The sequence below is a fragment of the Triturus cristatus genome, chromosome 8 (assembly GCF_964204655.1).
Source record: "Triturus cristatus chromosome 8, aTriCri1.1, whole genome shotgun sequence".
NCBI lineage: Eukaryota > Metazoa > Chordata > Amphibia > Caudata > Salamandridae > Triturus > Triturus cristatus.
Genome location: NC_140591.1, coordinates 1,130,093,135 through 1,130,110,882, shown reverse-complemented (window position 1 = coordinate 1,130,110,882; position 17,748 = coordinate 1,130,093,135). Strand labels below are relative to the sequence as shown.

At 46.7% G+C, this 17,748-nt stretch overlaps 2 protein-coding genes across 2 annotated transcripts in view; one reads left to right on the top strand and one right to left on the bottom strand.

Annotated features, from left to right (window-relative positions):
• Positions 1–17,748, bottom strand: part of CHST10 (carbohydrate sulfotransferase 10) — a 219,908-nt gene that overhangs the window by 154,867 nt on the left and 47,293 nt on the right. Inside the window, exon 2 of the mRNA XM_085622768.1 lies at positions 6,747–6,882. Coding sequence (XP_085478894.1) covers positions 6,747–6,882 — 136 coding nt within the window. The remainder of the gene's footprint in view (positions 1–6,746; positions 6,883–17,748) is intronic.
• On the top strand, positions 1,336–3,150 carry LOC146805499 (uncharacterized). Its single transcript, XM_085622767.1, has one exon. It carries the CDS (start codon positions 1,336–1,338, stop codon positions 3,148–3,150), a length of 1,815 nt encoding a protein of 604 aa, XP_085478893.1.

Sequence of the window (17,748 nt, the reverse complement as noted above, 5' to 3'; positions counted from 1 at the left end):
TTGGTTGCTTGTGTGTTTAAATATTTTAAAATGTGCACAATGCGGCCCCTGAGCAAGGGCCAGAGCCACACCAGGCCCAATACCATCATAGTAAATACTGTAATATGCAGTGCACAACCTTTAGAAGGAAGAGCAATTCCAGTGATACATCCAATTCAGAAACAGCCATTTTCCACTGTTAATTGCTTTGATGCCTGATGGTCTAACCTTTTGAAAGTATAGTTGTAAAGCACCATCTGAACATAAATTATAGACAGGAGATCGTTAGCAAAAAAAAACTTTATTAATATTGGGCTGCATTTCTCTGCAACCCACTAAAAAAAAGTCGCTTAATTTATTTGCACTCGTCAAAAACCACATCTTTGAGAGACCTATTGCGCAAATTATACTCAGTGTAATTCGCTTCTTTGTAATGCCTCTGTTGACATTTAAGCGCATTGGAACAATTTACTAATTAATTCTCATCATTTTTGTGCAGTTATCTGAATCTGCTTATATGAAAATGTGAAGCGCACAAGAAATGACCCCAGTGAACTAGGTTAGAAAATGTGGTTGCTGAAATAGCAAACCAGTTATCATTCTTTTACAAAACATGTTTTAGTAATCATTGTGATACTGCAGCGGCAAGATTTCAACTTCACAAACTCAAACACTTAAAGCATAGACTTCCATAAACCTTGAAAATAACAGCAGGAGAGGATGTAGTCTAATGGTTAGGGCGGTCGACCTCAAATCTGGTGAACGGGGTTAGAGTCTCGGCAATGACACTCAATATCCTGTGATTCTAGGCAAACCACGTAATCTACCCGTCCCTAACAAAAATGAATGTGCCCTTGTGTAACACATCAGGTCGAGTTAGCACTATATAAATGAGGGGAAAAGCAACAGCAGTGAAAACCAGCCTAGCTTTACTCAGAGCGGTGCCATCATGCTACGTGATTTGTGAGGAGTGCCCAAAACAATGAACAGGTCACCCAACTCTAACGTTCTTCAAATGACACCACATGGATTCTAAATGAACTATGAGAACTGCCTGCCTTGCCTACAACACCCAACACCCCCAGAAATCTTCCATAAATTACCCATACCTGGAGAGTCACAAAACGTGCGATTGCAAAAAGCTCTCTGTGCCCAGCAGTTCAAGGCCTCGCGCCAATTAGCTCCCGTGACCTGTACTTGTTGTTTGTTACTCATTGCAACACAAGTGCGCTCTTCTCTATTTGCACAGCAGTCACCTGACCATGAAAATGTTGTCTCGCTCATTATTTGCTCAAGAGTACGCAACCGGTTTCTAAGTTTTTTTGTTTTGTATTAATCTAGTTTGCGCAGAACAACATGCCCCGCAGAATAAAGACGGCAGAGGATTATGTGCTGGAAAACAAAGATTTCATGGTTGAAGAAGTGCGTGGGCAAAAGATGTTAATTTGCAGGTTTTGTAGAGTGACTGTCCCAATAGTAACTGGGAAGACTGCAAGCCGAATTGCTGAACATCTTGTCACCAAGACCCACTTGAAATTGAAAGAGCCACCTAATAGCGGCAGCCTATGCCAGATGTCTCTTGCGGAGACAATGACACGCTTCAAAAGAAAACGCGAGGAAGAAAAGGATGTGGCACATGAATTTGTACGTGCCCTAGTGCAATCTGGAACCAGCTTACACCAAGCCGATGGACCGATTGGGAATCTGTTCCGCAAGCGTGCACCAGCATGCAAAACATTACCAAAAGCAACACAAATGTATGAGAAATACCTACCAGAGATGTTCCTTGCAGACATTGAACATATTTCAGAGTTACTCAAAGGTGATGTAAAGATCTCTGTTACCATTGATGAAACTCCAGAGATGCGTGGCGACCCAGCAGTGGCAGTGCTAATCACATTTTGTGACGCAAAAAATGGATGGTACAGACGTACCATCATGGCAGATCTAGATGTACTGGAAACATGCAACGCAGTGTCACTTGGGATGCTGCTGCAGAGAGTTCTTACCAAGTTTAACAAAGATTGGAGTGATATTGTTTGTATTTGCAGCGATTCAGCTACGTATATGAAAAAGTTATGTGATGACCTGTCAAAAGCAATACCTGAGCTGAAGTGTTTCCCTGTAAGAGATCCCTGCCACTTGCTAGATGGTATGCTGAAAGCATCTCTACAATCTTCTGCGCTAATGAAGAATGCTATTGATTTTGTAGTCCATTCAGGTGCACTGTTTCATTATGCGCTGGAAATAAAACGCAAATATTTCTCATTTTGTGTTTTGTGTGGCAGCAAAGAAAGAGTAATCCCAACTGTGTCATTTAGTCGGTGGTTCTCAGTCTTAGAGGCCATGAATGCAATATTATCTATGTGGCGACCGTTTACTGAATTTTTGCTTAGTGATGATGCAAAAGGCAAGAAATGTGAGGATCTTCGGGTGCATATTGATAGCGATGTAAAAAAAAGTACATTGTACTGCATTCTTAGATTCCTACAGGAAAACATGACTGCTGTAGTGGACATAATCAAAAAACTAGAGTCAGAAAACACCCTGGTCTACCAAGTGTTCAGCATAATTGGTGTAGATGTCAAACATCTCCTCGAGAGTAGGCTAGGCGACACTTTTAGTGACTTTGGCACTGCAACATGTTCCCTGTTAGAATGCTTGCCACTTGGTAAGCAGAGAAGTGTTGAGGACCAATTCAGGAAATTTTATTTCACAATGCATGAGAAATGGCTAGCTATGATGCATAGAAATGTCCCTTCACCAACCATGGCGTTTGAAGCCAATGAAGCCTCACTTTGGTACTCTGCGCAAGTGTTAGATCCCTTCCGTAAGGGGGAATTTTCTCCAGACTTTGCGAAGTACAGCTTCATTTTCGACCGCTTTAACACCTCTGAGGGCATATGCACCCAGTTCAACGCATATGTCGCAGAACCTGGCCCAGAGAAAGTCAACCTTGAGGTGCACCAGTATTGGCACGGAAAGCTACGTCAGTGGCCAGAGTTGGCAAATTGTGTACTGGCTGTTTTGGCGTTGCCAGTCTCAAGTGCCAATGTCGAGAGGGCCTTTTCCCAAATAAAAGTGTACATGGGTAGGAAAGAGAGAGCGCGAATGACCAAAAATTCACTGAAGAAATATTGTATGGTGTACTACAATAAATTCGACTTGTAAAAATGTATTTTAACCTCATAGACACTGTACTTAGACTGTCTATATACCATGCACCAATTAAGAAAGCAAGCAATAATAAAAGCAAAGCGTCCCATAAACACCGGTAAAACACCGTTTCAGTTGTTTTTTATGGCGTGAAAATGAGTAACCACTGAAAAGCACTGTTTTTTTGAGGTATTGAAATCACTGGAAAACACTGAAAAAACACCACCAGAATTTACCAAAAATAGAAACTGAAAACAGGAAAGCCTAATTATATCCTTTCTAAAGGATTGCTGACAATCCCTATGGCTATTCCCTTTCAAATCTTTCAAGGTCCAGTTATCCTGTGGAGTTCCTCAGGGGTCTTCCTTGTCCCTTCATCCCCACATCTTTTTAATCTGTATATTCGCCCCTAGTGCACTCTCTTAGGGAGATGAAGGTCAGGATATAGAACTATGCGAAGGATATGCAGCTCCTCTTCACTATTGAGGACTTCATTGAAGCCAATGAAAATGTTCAAAATATTATGCAGTTTATCAGAAATTGGATGAACAGAAACCATCTGAAACTTAACTCTGATAAAACAGAGATTGTTATAACTCAAAATAAAAACATGATGTGGAACCCTTCCTTTTGGCAGCCCCTCGATGGGCACCAATCCACAGCCTAAGTAAGCACTCTGTAAAAAGCCTAGGAGTCCTCATTGACAAAGATCTTTCGATGAAACCCCAATTAGGTGCAGTTACCTCTGCCTGCTTTCTTCAGCTGTGAAAAATCAATAAGATCAGCAAGTTTCTCACTTTTGATGCCCTGGTCCAGGATATTCTCGCCTTAGTTATTTCACAAATCGACTATGTAAATTCTCTTCATCTTTGACTTTCTAAAGGTCTCTCTCATAGACTTAAATTCGCACAAAACCAGGCAACCAGACTTCTATTTCAGCAACTGAGACACTATTACATCGTCCCCCTGAAGGAGGCTTCACTGGTTACCAGTTGCTCAACGTACCATCTTCAAGACAGACTGTATCATCTTCAAATCCATTTATGGTAGAAGTCTTGCCTTTGTATCAACCAGAATTAAAAAATAAATCTCCTACCGCAACTTGAGGTCTACCCATATCAATCTCCTCTCGATCCATCCATTTAAAAAGAAGGGATTGGGAGGCTCCCGCTGCTCGGTTCTTTCCCCCAACTTTGGAACTCCTTCCCTCAGGAGATCAGATCCACACCACACTACCAGAGATTCAGGCAACGTTTGAAGGCTTGGTATTTAATCAAGCCTACGAATAACTGCTTTGAGGCAGGCGTTGCTTCTGTTACCTAGCGCCATGAAACCTATTGGTGCACGTGCGCTCTAAAAAAAAACTCTGTAACATAACACTCCCTCGCCTATCAACTCCTGAGCATCTTTTTTTCAAAACAATATATTTTTTCCCCTTTATTTTTGGCTAAGCCCATACATCAAATTGATGATGTCCCCTCTACCTAAAAAAATAAATAAAAAAAAACACACACACATTTTGGCTACTACTTTTTCATTTTTTTTCTTTTTAATCTTACCCAACCATCTTGGATCAATAAATATGAAAATGAAATGTTTCCGGTGTCGTTTTGCAGCTGCGCATGCCTAATGATGCATGAATGCAGGTAATCATGCATCCAAGTGCGTACAAAATGACAGCTGTAGTAATAACGCCATTTTGCCTTCTTGCCCATGCTGCACAGCATCTCGTGATGCTAGCAAGAATCATCAATAGGCATTGGCAAATCAAGTAGGTCTCGCCTTTTGGACCTATTGGCTTCCAATATTTGGGTCGCCGCAACTCATTTCCAAAGCAGCCCTCTGTAGGCCCCAACAGATCTCATGTCGCAAATAAGCAATCTTCAGTCTTTAACTTTCACTTGGGCTTGCAATCCACTTGAGGAACCAGCCTCAATGTTCAGTCAGCTATCAAGCACACTTCCCTGAGTCCACCCATTGGGAGCACACAGCAAAGACAAGCAGGCTTCTTTTCTCCTCAGCTCTGCTGACTGAGGAACCTTGCTATGTGGGATTTTATAGTAAAGGAGCACCTAATGACAGATGCACCAGCACAGAGGCCACCATCCTTTTTTGGTTCCAGTGGGTCTATTCAGCATTACTTATCTTTTCAGGTTGTCGCCAGTTTGTGCCCCCATCACAGATTCAAGGGCTCCCATGCAAGGTAATTGCTGGGCCTATGGAACACAGGACGAAACAACTATAATGGGGATAAAGTCAAAAGGGGCCTCTTCTGGTTATTCAGCATGCCCAATTCACAATATAGGTCAGAAAGATCCTTGTGCACAATCAATTCTGAAGTTGGATGGTGAGGCACTGTGGTTAATTCAGTTCTCAAAAGGTCATTAAAGGGTTGTCCAACCCTTAAGGCAGCCATTTTGCTTCCCCCTGTTGGTGTTAGGCTCTTTTGTTATAAAGCAGATGTTGGGTTATTTCTGCACTAAATATCTTTATGTGATTAGCAAGTGAGTATTTGTTGCATTTTGCTTTCTTCCCATCCATTCTTTACTGAGTAAGTAAAGACAGAACTTATCAGGGGCGTCGCCCCACTACCGAAATGCAGACATAAGAAAGTCTGCCGAGCGGGGCCAGGCTACAGCATCACACAGCAGCGGGAGGAGTGGTAGGCACTGAAAGTGCACACTTGTTTATCTCCAGGCTGTTCCTTGGAGAAATCCTAGTGCTCAGGGGCACCGGCTCCGAGACCCTGCTGGAGCGCAAAACCGGCTGCTATGCTCAATCCCAGCGCTTCTCCCATGCTGTGAGATGCAATGGGATTGGGTGGGGTCTGGGAGCCTGTGCCATGGGAATTGTAGAGCAGGGATGGAAGCAGAGGAGCGGTGCAGTAGCAGAAGATCGCGCTGGCTGCCAAGAAAGGTAAGTTTATATATTTTTTTTTATTCTACATCCCCCCTCCCCACCCTCGAATTGGCACCAGCCGTCGCTGGAACTTATTGAATTAAATATTGATTTTAAAACACCACTTAAGCAATAGATTCTGCTTCTTGGCCCATCACATTAACAGAAACATTGATGAAGTGCTTAATTTAATTATCACATGTATTAGGAGAGGAGCTTAATTGTTCCTTCAAAAGTGCTCAAAGCAGAACCCGGGTGGCAGCCGGCACGTCTTCTATGGCACGTCTTCTATGTAGAAGAGGAAGCTCATCTGAGAGAACAAGAGATGAAGGATAAGAAAACAAACCAAAAAATAAAAACAGTTTGGTTCAGTAACCTGAAGAGATGTGCAACCTAACAGCGACTAGACATACTAGTAGTGGCAGCCAGAGATCGTGCCTCCTTAAATGTAAGAGCTAGAGAGCACGCACCAACGCTGTGCCTTCTAAGATCTTGTTTTTTTCTTTACCATTTACTCCTCAATTCCAAGGTGTTCATGGAAGCTGAAAAGTTTTGTTGTGCCTATTATTCCTTAACTGCTCGGGTTTCAGTCACATGTTGACACCATATGTAAGCAAGTCTATGGCCTAGTCAGTGCAGTGAAAGCTGAGCTATTTATATATTCAAAGATGCACTTAGGGATACAACACCCAACTAAACTCAAGTAGACTTACTGTCAGGGTCTGTAAACGTCAGAGGAATAAATCTGCTCGCGACCATCAGCAAGAAGAGCACCCAAAAGCATGCAGCCAGCCTCAGCCACTGGTTGCGCATGTTGTCACATAGGAGCGATGTTGCCTTTCCAGTTTCCTGTAACAAAAAAAAAAAAAACAAACAAAAAAAAAAAAAATCAATAAATGAAAATAACAGTAAAGAACGTCAACTTTTACTTTTGAAAAGAAATATAGGGGCAGTATTTAAACTGTATTTCAATACATAACTTTTCCGCGCCTGACTTTTCTGGATTTAGATTACCCTGACAGAAATCACTCACAGACAATAGGTACATGCATAGTGTTGACAAAGCATTACGTCATTAGCACAGATTTTGTTTGCTGGCTAACATGTCTGATGAACCAATGACTAAATAAATTGGGAAGAAAAGGATATGCAGTAACTGTAACTGAAATAAGTTGTACTAAAGGTCCACATGATATACACAATAATTATTATAGGATGTGGCACTATTAAGAGATTGTTTTGAAGCAGATAGAAGTAGGATTTGATAGGGGTCCACTTTCTCATGCAAGCACTTACATTAGCAAGCACTGGCTAGCAAAGCCAATAAGTCTAACCCTTTTTAACCTATTGGTTTTACCAATGCTTTTTGCTGATGCTGTAAAGAAAAAAAGCCTGAGTGAGTGAAAGTATAGACAAGCTAGAGGCGTAAGGAGTAACATCCAGTGTGCAAACGAAAGGGGTGGGTGTTTGGGGGAGGGAAGCAGCACACGAAGGAGACGGCAAGAAAACACATGCGCTCCCTGAACGCGAGAGTGGAAGGCTACATTTCAAAAGAAAGGTAAAGAAGCAGTGCTTCAGGGAAGGGAAAGGCAGAAGAAGAGGAGGGAAAGCCATTGAAGAAGCAGCAAGCAAATTAAACTGGCAAGAACGCCAGCCAATTGTAAGCAGTAGGCTGCCTCCAAGCCCACTCTAGGAATTTGTAATGGTCTACAAGAGGACTTTCGAACGCAGACAGATGAAAACGGTCTGTAGGGCAGACCTAAACAAGCATTGGCATAGCCAATAGGTCTCGCTTTTGGGACCTTATATGCATTTAGTTATGCAGCACAATAGCCTTGGTGCAACAACATCAACTGTTGCACGGCTAAACACTTATAAAGTCCCAAAGGCGAGACCTATTGGCTATGCCAATGCTTGTTTATTTACTTAAGAACCTGCTGTTGTATTTCGGTAAATAATTATTGTGCTTATGGGGAGGAGACACAACATATAGTGCTGCGAGGGCTTGGAGCAGGATGAAGGCGCTATAGAAGCCAGACAAAGTGTAGGTGGGAAAGACAGATCAGCTGAAGGAGTGAGTGTATGACAGCAAAAAAAGGAGGGAGAAGAATAAACGAATGCAATAGAAATCAGAGCGGCTAAGCTTAGGTTTACCATGGTGATGTCCGAGTTATTGTTCTGAGCTTATGTTTGCCATGGTGAAGTCTGTTATTGTTCAGAGTCACTTGATACAATTGACCCAACAAGCCTGAAAACAATGTTTTTCAAAATCATATAAAAATATAAGGTCTGGGCGTTGAAACCGGAAGCAGGCTTGCAAGCAAATAGGATGAAACAACAACAAAGGGAAAAGCCACAAGAAACAAAATCCAGTCCCCACACCATAAGATGTTCAGCGTAGTAGCTCTCCATCCCAATTTACTTACGAAAGAGGAGGGCATCATTTTAAAAAGGTTTCAGAAAAAAGGCCGATACCAGCAGCCAGGTGCAGATTTTCCTCATGTTCCATGCTGCTTGTTATAAAGCACGCACACTGAAAAAAAGGCCACTAGAGTGGATGCCTGCTTTTGCCCCGGGGGGGACCATAGAGTGCGTGCTGCTACAGGAGCACTTCAGTCGGTCCCTACTTGTGTCCTGGGGCACTGTAAAGTGCATGCTCGATCGGAGCAAAGGAATGGGCAAAAGAATGACTATGGATGGCGGGGAGATGATGAAAGGAGCAGTGATTGAAAGAATGGTCTGCATGTGGAGTTTGCTCAGCCTCGACAGAGGTCATAATGATAAATAGGAAGTGGGGAGGGCAGGGCTAAAGACACGACGGAGCAGGTCTCCATACTGGCCAGGAAGGAGTGGTGTTAAAGGGCGGTAGGAAGTTACTAAAAGGAGAGCGTGGCCTTTTCATATCATTGGTTTGGAGAGAGAAAGGAGGCGTGTTTATTGGAGAGAAAAAGGAGTGGCTCCATCTCTGAACTATGTTGGCAAACAAGAAAATCTGAGAATTTTAATTGGCTGGAAGCTTGTGGGTGGGGCAGGGATTGTGGGTAGAGCTCCGTGAGGGTATCTGGTAACGTTCCAAGGACCGTCGCCCGGACTGCAATAGTGGAGACAGAAATGTGGATTGAGTTTGTTTGTGAGGAACTGGAGTCCCGAGGGAGGGTGGGTGTGCCTGAGACTGAGCTGTTGCTGAACTTCGTTCTTCATGGAAGACCGTCAATCGACCGTGGACTGCGGGATATCAGAGGAAGTGGGGGGCTGGGTTGTTGTGGACCGCGGTACTTCATAAAGGGAGTGATTGGAGGAGGTGTCACAGAGCCGCTGAACATCTTGTGGAGGGGACAAAAGGCTGGTTTAGGGTGTCTGCAACAACTGGATTATTGGATGTGGGATATATGAGCCGTCTCAGCCGAGGCTCTGTTTCAGAAAGGGCTTCAGAATTTTAAGAAAGTTTATCTTATGGAAAGGCCCGGTAAAAGTGAATTTTTATGTATATGGAAAGTAGACCATTAAAGTATGGGTTATTTAAAACGTATGATAAATGAAGCGTGGTTCACAGCGTTTGGTATTTCTAGTTTTCTTGGTAGACATCACAATTATAAATGATTTAATTCTGTCCCTGGCAGAGGTGTTTGGCGTTATTTATGTATTTATTTATTTCAGTTAAGATTTGGTAAAGCCCCCCCTTTCAAGCCCTGAGAAAGACATGACGCGGCCGCGCGAAGAGAATGAAAGTGAGCCGCCACGAAAATGTAAGTGATCGCCCGCTGTAAGGGTGCCGCGAGCTATGCGATGTGCGCGCTCCATGACGAGAGAGGAAAGCCAGATGGCGCCTCTGCTCGTCATTGTGCGTGTTACCGCACGCTCTATGCCACCCAAAAATCAGTGGTCGGCTTTTTAAAGCACACTCACTAAATGTCTCACCAGAGCAGCGCATGTGCTGGCTCAGGCGAGACCTAAAAAGAAATGGTGCACAATTAGAGTAATTCAGGTACCATCTCTGTAGCAAGTTTTGGGAGCAGCACATGGACACTAATGTTTGAGCCAGAAACTGTTTCTTAAGATAGGGTCAAATAACTAGCACTGACCAAGCTGAAAGGGTTGGATATTTTGAATGTTAAATTGTTTCACCGATTCCTAGGAAACTCATCGGCAGGTGCACATCTCTATTCATAATGTGTCGGTCTGCATCGTTTCGACACTACTTCGGTTCCCAAGTCTCTGGACGTTGTAACACCTTAGGAACTTTGAGCACCGGGCATTTTCTGAAGACAAACAAAATTACTCCTATTAGCATTTGAGGTCTAATTTATGTATTGTATGACTTCTAGCCCTGAGGAAGTCTGTCAAGAGATGAAACACGTGTTGGATAGAGCGGAGAAATCATAAAATAAACAAGTGTCACCACTAATCAAGGTTTAGACTATTGTTTTGTGGTGGTCGAGGGGTTTTATTTTCATGCTGCACTGATTGCAAGTATTTGTGTGGTTGTGTGAAACAGTTAATTACGGCAATAATGTGTCAACCAATAGATTAAAGAAGATCGAGTGCATAGATAATTACAGGGGTTAGTCAGTGAATGTATGAATGGATGTCTGAATGAATAGGTATAGTGAGGACTGGGGTACATGGATGAATAATTGTGACTCAGAGGAAACACTTCTAGAACAATGGGCCAGTAAAACTTTCAACAAGCAATACTCGCATGTAAGGAGTACTGCAGGTGACAAGATTCAAGCCCGCACTATGCTAAGAAATACCAACATGATGACAGAAGTTCTTACTAAAGCATTATGCCATGGGCGGGCACCAACATGCCATATGTGTCGCACACAATCGTCATTGTGCCATGGCCAGCATTAGGTGGATATTAAAACCTATTGCTGTTCATATTACATCAGTATACCAGGTACAGATGTAGGCTAGTGACAGGCACCGCCAGATCACAGCTGGCCACAATGTGCTGACAATTACGACCCTTATGTTAAGCCTACCATGCATGGATTACCCTCAAGCAGGGGTTCTGTTCTGTCTGCTGGCATGAGTCCCTTTTGTAACAGATGGTGGGGATGGTGGGGGTGGGGGGTTCAATTGTGATCAGTACCTACATCCAGCAACACCTGCCACTGCCATACCCATGTTGTTATCATAATTAGTGGAGGATACAGTATGAGCTGGGGGAGGCTGCAAGGTGCCGCACGAGTCTGGGCACTAAAAGCAGAGCAGGATGCGAGTAGCTGTGGGCTTCTATGTGGCACAGTCATCCTAAGGGATGAGTATCTCTGGCAAAATTTGAGCAATGCTGGACACCAGGGCCTAAACACTCTAGGTATAGCGTAAAGTTGGGGCGTAAAGTTGGGGAGATAAAGATTAGTTAATACGGGGTCACAACTCAAAATGCACGCGGTCAGGGTTGTAGGGTCTCTCTGGCGATTCCCTGTCCCACTCACTCCTCACGGTAGCAATTGTGGTTCTTCCCCATTCACTATTGGTAACTTTCAGGGTATGCACAACACTAGTCCGAGTCAAGAGTCCACTACGACTCCGATTTGAAGTCAACAGTGTTCCAGCACACAGGCACTTGATATAGCACCAATTTACCCTAGGGCCTTCAGGCCTGAATCAGGTCTTACCTGCTCCATCAGAAGTGAAACGCTCAGAGTGCTGGAGCGGACCCTATCCACGGGCGCTCTCAGCGACTTCCGTCAAAGTCAGGTGAGTGAGGCACATGGACTCGGTGGGCACAGGCTCTCTCCCACGCATTCACGCTCCTGCATCGATTGGAGGTTTTCTGTGGTTTCTCCTGCGAGGTAAGTGTTCACATGCTCACAATGGGAAGAGGGTAATTAGGACGATTCTGGTATTGGTCCCACTTGGGTGACTGTGCTCTCACGTAATCCTCACTCATCCATAAGGGTCGAACCAGCACAGTCCTTACAGCTTATGGTGAGCTATTGGCGCCACTGCTTGCTGTCCACAGGATTTAACCCGGTCAATATAGCAAAGTTATTCATGGCAGCACCTCCTGGCATACGGGGTTGCCGCACAACACTTCTGCCCTTACCTCACAGCAGTCTTTGACCATAGTGGCCCCTCCTAGCATACAGCATTGCTGTATCACTACTACACAAGGATTTGGCCCTTGCCACATGGCAGTCTTTACCTCAGCAGCAACTTCTGGCATACGGGGTTGCCGCGCCACTACTGTGCAAGGCTTCGGCTTTTACTGCACAGCAGTCTTTACCACAGCTATCTTCATGGCAGCCCTCTCCTGGCATACGGGGTGGGGGTTAGCTGACTTAGCCCTGCAAACGGAATAGTGACCCAATTAGTGCAGTAGTCGTTTCTTCACACCTCACACACGGAGTCCAATTTACCGGGCTGCCCCCTGAACCTTGCTCCCTCCAACACTCTCCTCTTCCTCACATGGCATACTGGCCTTGGCAAGCAGGCAGGTGATGGTGCTCCAGGGCAGGTGGTCTAGATTGCCTGGGTGATGTCCTCTTACCCAGCAAGGAAGCTAGTAGGCCTTGACTCCAGTGGTCACAGGCAGAAGTGTTGTAGAGTTTCACATTACACAGTGTCTGGCTGCTTCGCAGATGATAATTTTTGCGGCCTCAGACTCCCCTTCTTATAGTTCATTTCCAGACACCAACTGTGATTTAGGGTCTGAGCCTGACGTTTCATGTTGGGGTCCTGCTTCTTTTTAAGTACATGCTCCCCTGTTGCCTCTTCCTCTTGAAAAGCAGTCTGTCACAGCAGGGATGTCTCCAAAGCTAATAGTCGCACAAAACAGGCCATGGGAGTGACTAGAGTTCACACTTGGATGTCAGTCACAATGATATGTGCATCAAAAGGTTAGACCAGGGCTCCCAGCCCTACTCTTAATGAGTCTATTATCAGCAGGGCCAGACTAGCCGTAGCAAGCACTGGGCGTGTTCCTGGTGGGCAGGAAGGGTGGGGCCCGGTTTTGGACCAGTGGGGGCTGTTTTTGGTACAGGGAGCCAGTTTTGCAGAAGTGTTTCTCACCAGGATGACCTCCCTGCAGACATCCCCCTCCCCCCGCGGCCGGTCTGACTTAATTGCCACAGCCGGTCTGCGTTCCCAATCCGGCCGCTTATCAGCCCAATCTCCTGCCTGAGATGTGCCTAGGCCCCTTTTTTGTGACCTTCCACTGGAATAAAGAGCACTCTTTGAAGTGTGCAGGGGAGGCCTAGTCCTTCCCTCTCCATTGCGTGCCCTAACCAGCTTACAGAAATAAACCAATCCAACTATGGGGGGGGGGCTCTTTGCCTCCTCTCCATGCTTCACCATGTAGGTCTAGGTCTTCCAAAATGGAACCCAGGGACGCCCTCAGGCACGCATACACCCAGTGCTTGTATATAGCATACACAGACTGCACAGTACTGTATCCTCCATTTACTGGACTATTTAGAGGCAAATATCCAGACCTAGAATTTAACATACATGCACTGCCAAGCACTGTATCCTTTATGTACTGTACCACTCACAGGTAAACGTGCATCCAGCATATGCACTCATCCTGCCTGTACTGCACAGCACTACATCCTTCAGGTACTGATAAGAAACTCATGTCGGGAACGGTGTGATTATAATGGGGAGTACTTTATTTGCCCTTGTGCAATGCGCCTCTGGTGGTGGTTTGCTGTGCAGATGAAAACCGGATTGCCATCCTGCAGCACTGCTCAGAAGATGGTGGTGTCAGAGCTTTGGAAAGCCGGGCAGCGCCACTGCACATCACAAAATTCATAGGCTCTGATAATGAGCAAAGGACCACTGTTGTGAATGTAATGAGCTTGCTATTTAGGCTCGGGGACCTATAGTAGGCCGCTTAGCGCAGAGCCGGCAAACACACATGGAGCCCACACCTTGTACTCAGTTTGGAGACCACGCCCCCGAGCGGGCAGCTCCTTTTATTTGTACCCTGCAGGCCACGCCTGGCCCGCGGATACAGTGTGTCGGTCTCTCAAACACTAGACCGTGAGACACTACATCCATATCCAACTTGGTCAAATGAAAACACAATCACAACTCAAATAGTTCAGACAGTTCAACGACAAAGTGGTGGTACTTGCGTGTCTTCCGCCTGCCGCCTCGGGATATCTTCAGCAGGCGAAGTCCTTCAATCGCTAGCTGGGACAAGGATTCGGCCTTAGACTATACCATTGCGGAGAGCACCGCAGTCGCGGAATAGTGGGAAGTCTGCTCTCTGGGGCTGGGCTGACCACAGACCCGGCGGTGGTCTCCGCGGTCTGTGGTGTCGGTGCGCCATCTGTTGGTCCCTCGGTGTACCCCTCATGGTGTTCTGGGGGCACTTCCTTGAACCAGGACACGTTTCGGGATACCTCCTCTCCTCCCCTTTGGGCGGTTACCATAGTCCCGCGATTAGCGGGGACTGTCCAGGGCCCTGGTTCATAGTTCGTTCTAAATTTTCCTCCCGGTTGGCGGTCTTTCAGGAGGACGGTGGCCCCCCCGGTGGAGTGACCTCGGTGTGGCCCAGCGACGGAGACTTGCCCGTTGATTTCGGCAGGCTCTCCGGTCTTGCACGTCCTCTGCCTCCAGTGGGGATGGCGACCACCCTGGGCAGGTGGGAAGTAGATCTCTCCGTGGGCCATGTAGCATCAGTGCCCACGGGCTTCTCTGGGTGGTGCAGTGTGGTGAGCCTCGGTATTCCCTCAGAAATTCGTGGAGTCGTTTTTCCGGGTCTGCTTGCTCTACGCCCGCAATGCAAAACACTTTGTTTAGTGTGCGCATGAAGCGTTCTACATCGCCGTTTGCTTGCGGCCACTGAGGGGTTATCCGCCGGTGATTTATTCCTCTTTGTCTTAGAAAAGCGGCAAACTCGGCTCCCTGAAATGGTGGTCCGTTGTCGCTGTGGATTTTGTGCGGGAACCCGAACATGGCAAACACCTTCTCTAGGATGGGTTCTATTTGGGCGAACGCTGTGGATGCCACTGGCTCTACTATGGGTACTTCGAGAACGCATCCACGAGTACCAGCGTGTGTTTCCACACGGGGAAGCTCCCAAAGTCTATGGTTACTCTTGACCATGGGACGGTGCATGCGTCTACGGTGATCACCGGGACGGGTTTTTCTGGGCTGCTGGTCAACTGGCACAACGGGCATCGCCGGACATATTCTTCCACCATGTTCTCCAGCTCCGGGAACCAGACTTTGTCCCTCATTCTGGCTTTCATTTTTGTGATTCCTTGATGCCCTCCGTGGGCCAGCTGCGTCGCCCTGTGCCTCAGGACTTGCCGTATCACCAGTCTGGGTCCTCGGAGCAGGATTCCTTCGCTTGTGGCGCTGAGCTCGTTTCGTATGGGACACATTTTCGCTGTGTGTTCTCGCTCTTCCTGACTCCAAGAGTTAGCTTGTCGCAGATAGTTCGTCCACGATCCTTCCTGGACTGCCTGCAGAGTCTTCTTGTACACTGCATCTGTGGTGGCCGCCTCTTTGATGTCCTTCAGAGTCATGCTCAGGGGGCAGGCTGCTGTGGATATTAGGCGTACATACTGTTCGACGTCTTCCATATCCTCCTGTGTGTCAACCGGGACGGGGTGTCTGGATAAAAAGTCTGAAGGGATTTTGCTCCTGGTCGGTATACCACCTCTATTTCATATGGTTGTAGTTGAACTGCCCATCTCTCGATGCGTGGAGGTGGGTGTGGCGCCGTCCCTCTGAAAAGTGGCACGGTGGAGGTGGGTGTGGCGCCGTCCCTCTGAAAAGTGGCACTAGTGGTTGGTGATCTGTGACCATTGTGAACGGTTGTCCTTTTAAGTATAGATGGAAGTGGTTGCAGGCCCACTTGATAGCCAACGCTTCTCGTTCAATTTGAGCGTATCTGGTTTCCGTAGGTGTCAGGGACTTACTGGTGAAAGATAGCGCTACCCAGCGACCTGGTTCGTGTTCCTGGGCCAGCACGTTCTCTTTGTTGGCTCACAATATGCCAGTGTGGCTTCTCCTAGAAGAGCATCTTTGATTCCTTGGAATGCTTCCTCTTCTTTCTGCCCCCATTGCCACTTTGCGTCTGATCTTGTGAGGGCTCGCCGGGGTTCTGCTCGAGTGGCTAATCCTGGGATGAATCTCCCGCAGTATGTTGCCATACCTAGAAAAATGGGCACCTCGGTCGGTGTTGTCTGTGCGGGTGCGTCCTTGATAGACTGTGATTTCCTTGGGTCTACCTGGATGCCTTCTTGGTTGAACACGTACCCAAAAAACTCCAGGGAAGGCTGAAAAAACTGGCACTTGTCCTTGTGTAAGGTCGCCCGTGTTCTCTGAGGCGTGCTAGGGTGTTGCGAAGGTGCTTGTAGTGATCCGCGGCCGTCGCGGAGTGGATTAAAATATCGTCGCTGACGTTTAACATCCCGGGTAAGCCTGACAACATTTCCCGTATCGTGTTTTGGAACACTTCCACCGCTGAAGATATTCCGAAGTGGAGTCTTTTATATCTTCGTAGCCCCAGGTGGGTACTGAACGTGGTGATGTAGCGGCTTTCCTTAGATAACGGGAGCTGGTGATATCCTGTGTTTAAGTCGATTTTCGAAAACCACTTGGACCCATTTACGTCTGCGATAATATCATCCATTGTTGGCGTGATATGGCGTTCCCTCCGTATCGCTTTGTTGGGCAGCCTCATGTCGATGCAGAGTCGTATGGCTCCTGGCTGCTTCGGCTTTTCCACGATGACCATTGGGGACACCCAGGGTGTTGGTCCCGACACTTTCTCAATAACACCTTGTTTTTCCAGGGTCTCTAGCTCTTTTTCCACTAGCAGCCACAGGTGGAATGGCACTCTTCTGTGTCGCAGGGCGACAGGGACGACTGTTTTGTCAATGTGCAGTTTGACCGGGTCGCATTTGATACGTCCTGATCCTTGGAATAGCTCAGGGAACTGATTGAGCAGCTCCTCTACTTGGTGGGTCTGGATTCTCATTGCGAAGGAAATCAGTCCAAGGTCTTCTGCGGTGTGGCTTCTTAGTAGCGTGTCCGCTTCCCTATCAATGACGTGTATTGTCGTTGTGACTTCCAGGTCATCTGCTTTGACGGGAACTGTGATCTTTCCTTTCAATGGGAGGGGGGTGTCCGCTCCATAGGCGTATATTTTGGTTTTGGATGGCTTCACTGGAGGGCAGGGTTTAAGGCGTCGATATTGTTGGAGGCCCATCACATTGACGGTGGCATCTGTGTCGATGACTGCTTTTACTTCCGTTCCCGCCACGTGGACTACGCACGTTGGGTGAGGCCTGCGGCGTAGCTTGAGCTTCCGCACAAACGAGATCAGGTACGCTTCTCCCTCGTCATCGTCCGACGAGTCTTCACTTACCTCCTGGTATCTCCTACCCTTCCTTTTCAGGTCCTCTGGCGGCATTCCTTCTGTCACTGATAGCTGCCTTACGGCCTTTGTCGGAGGCCTTGGGTTTCGGAATTCGCTGGCCTCTGGTGGGTCTGCGGCATACGGAGGCAAAGTGGTTGGGTATTCCACAGTTGGTGCACGTTTTCCCCTGCTCGGGGCAGTCTTTTGCGGCGTGTGGTTCATGTCCACAGTACCCACACCTTGGCTTAGTCCCTTCCGGCTTTGGACTTCTGAATGAGTCTCCTCTTGGCTTGACTCGGAGAGCGTCTGTTCGTTCTGTTTTGATAGGGTCAGACCGGCCCTGGGATTTGATAAGTGCCTGGTCCATCTCGTTCTCTCTGGCT

Coding starts and splice junctions, on each gene's coding strand:
- LOC146805499 (XM_085622767.1), top strand. CDS start 1,336: ATGCCCCGCAGAATAAAGACGGCAGAGGATTATGTGCTGGAAAACAAA.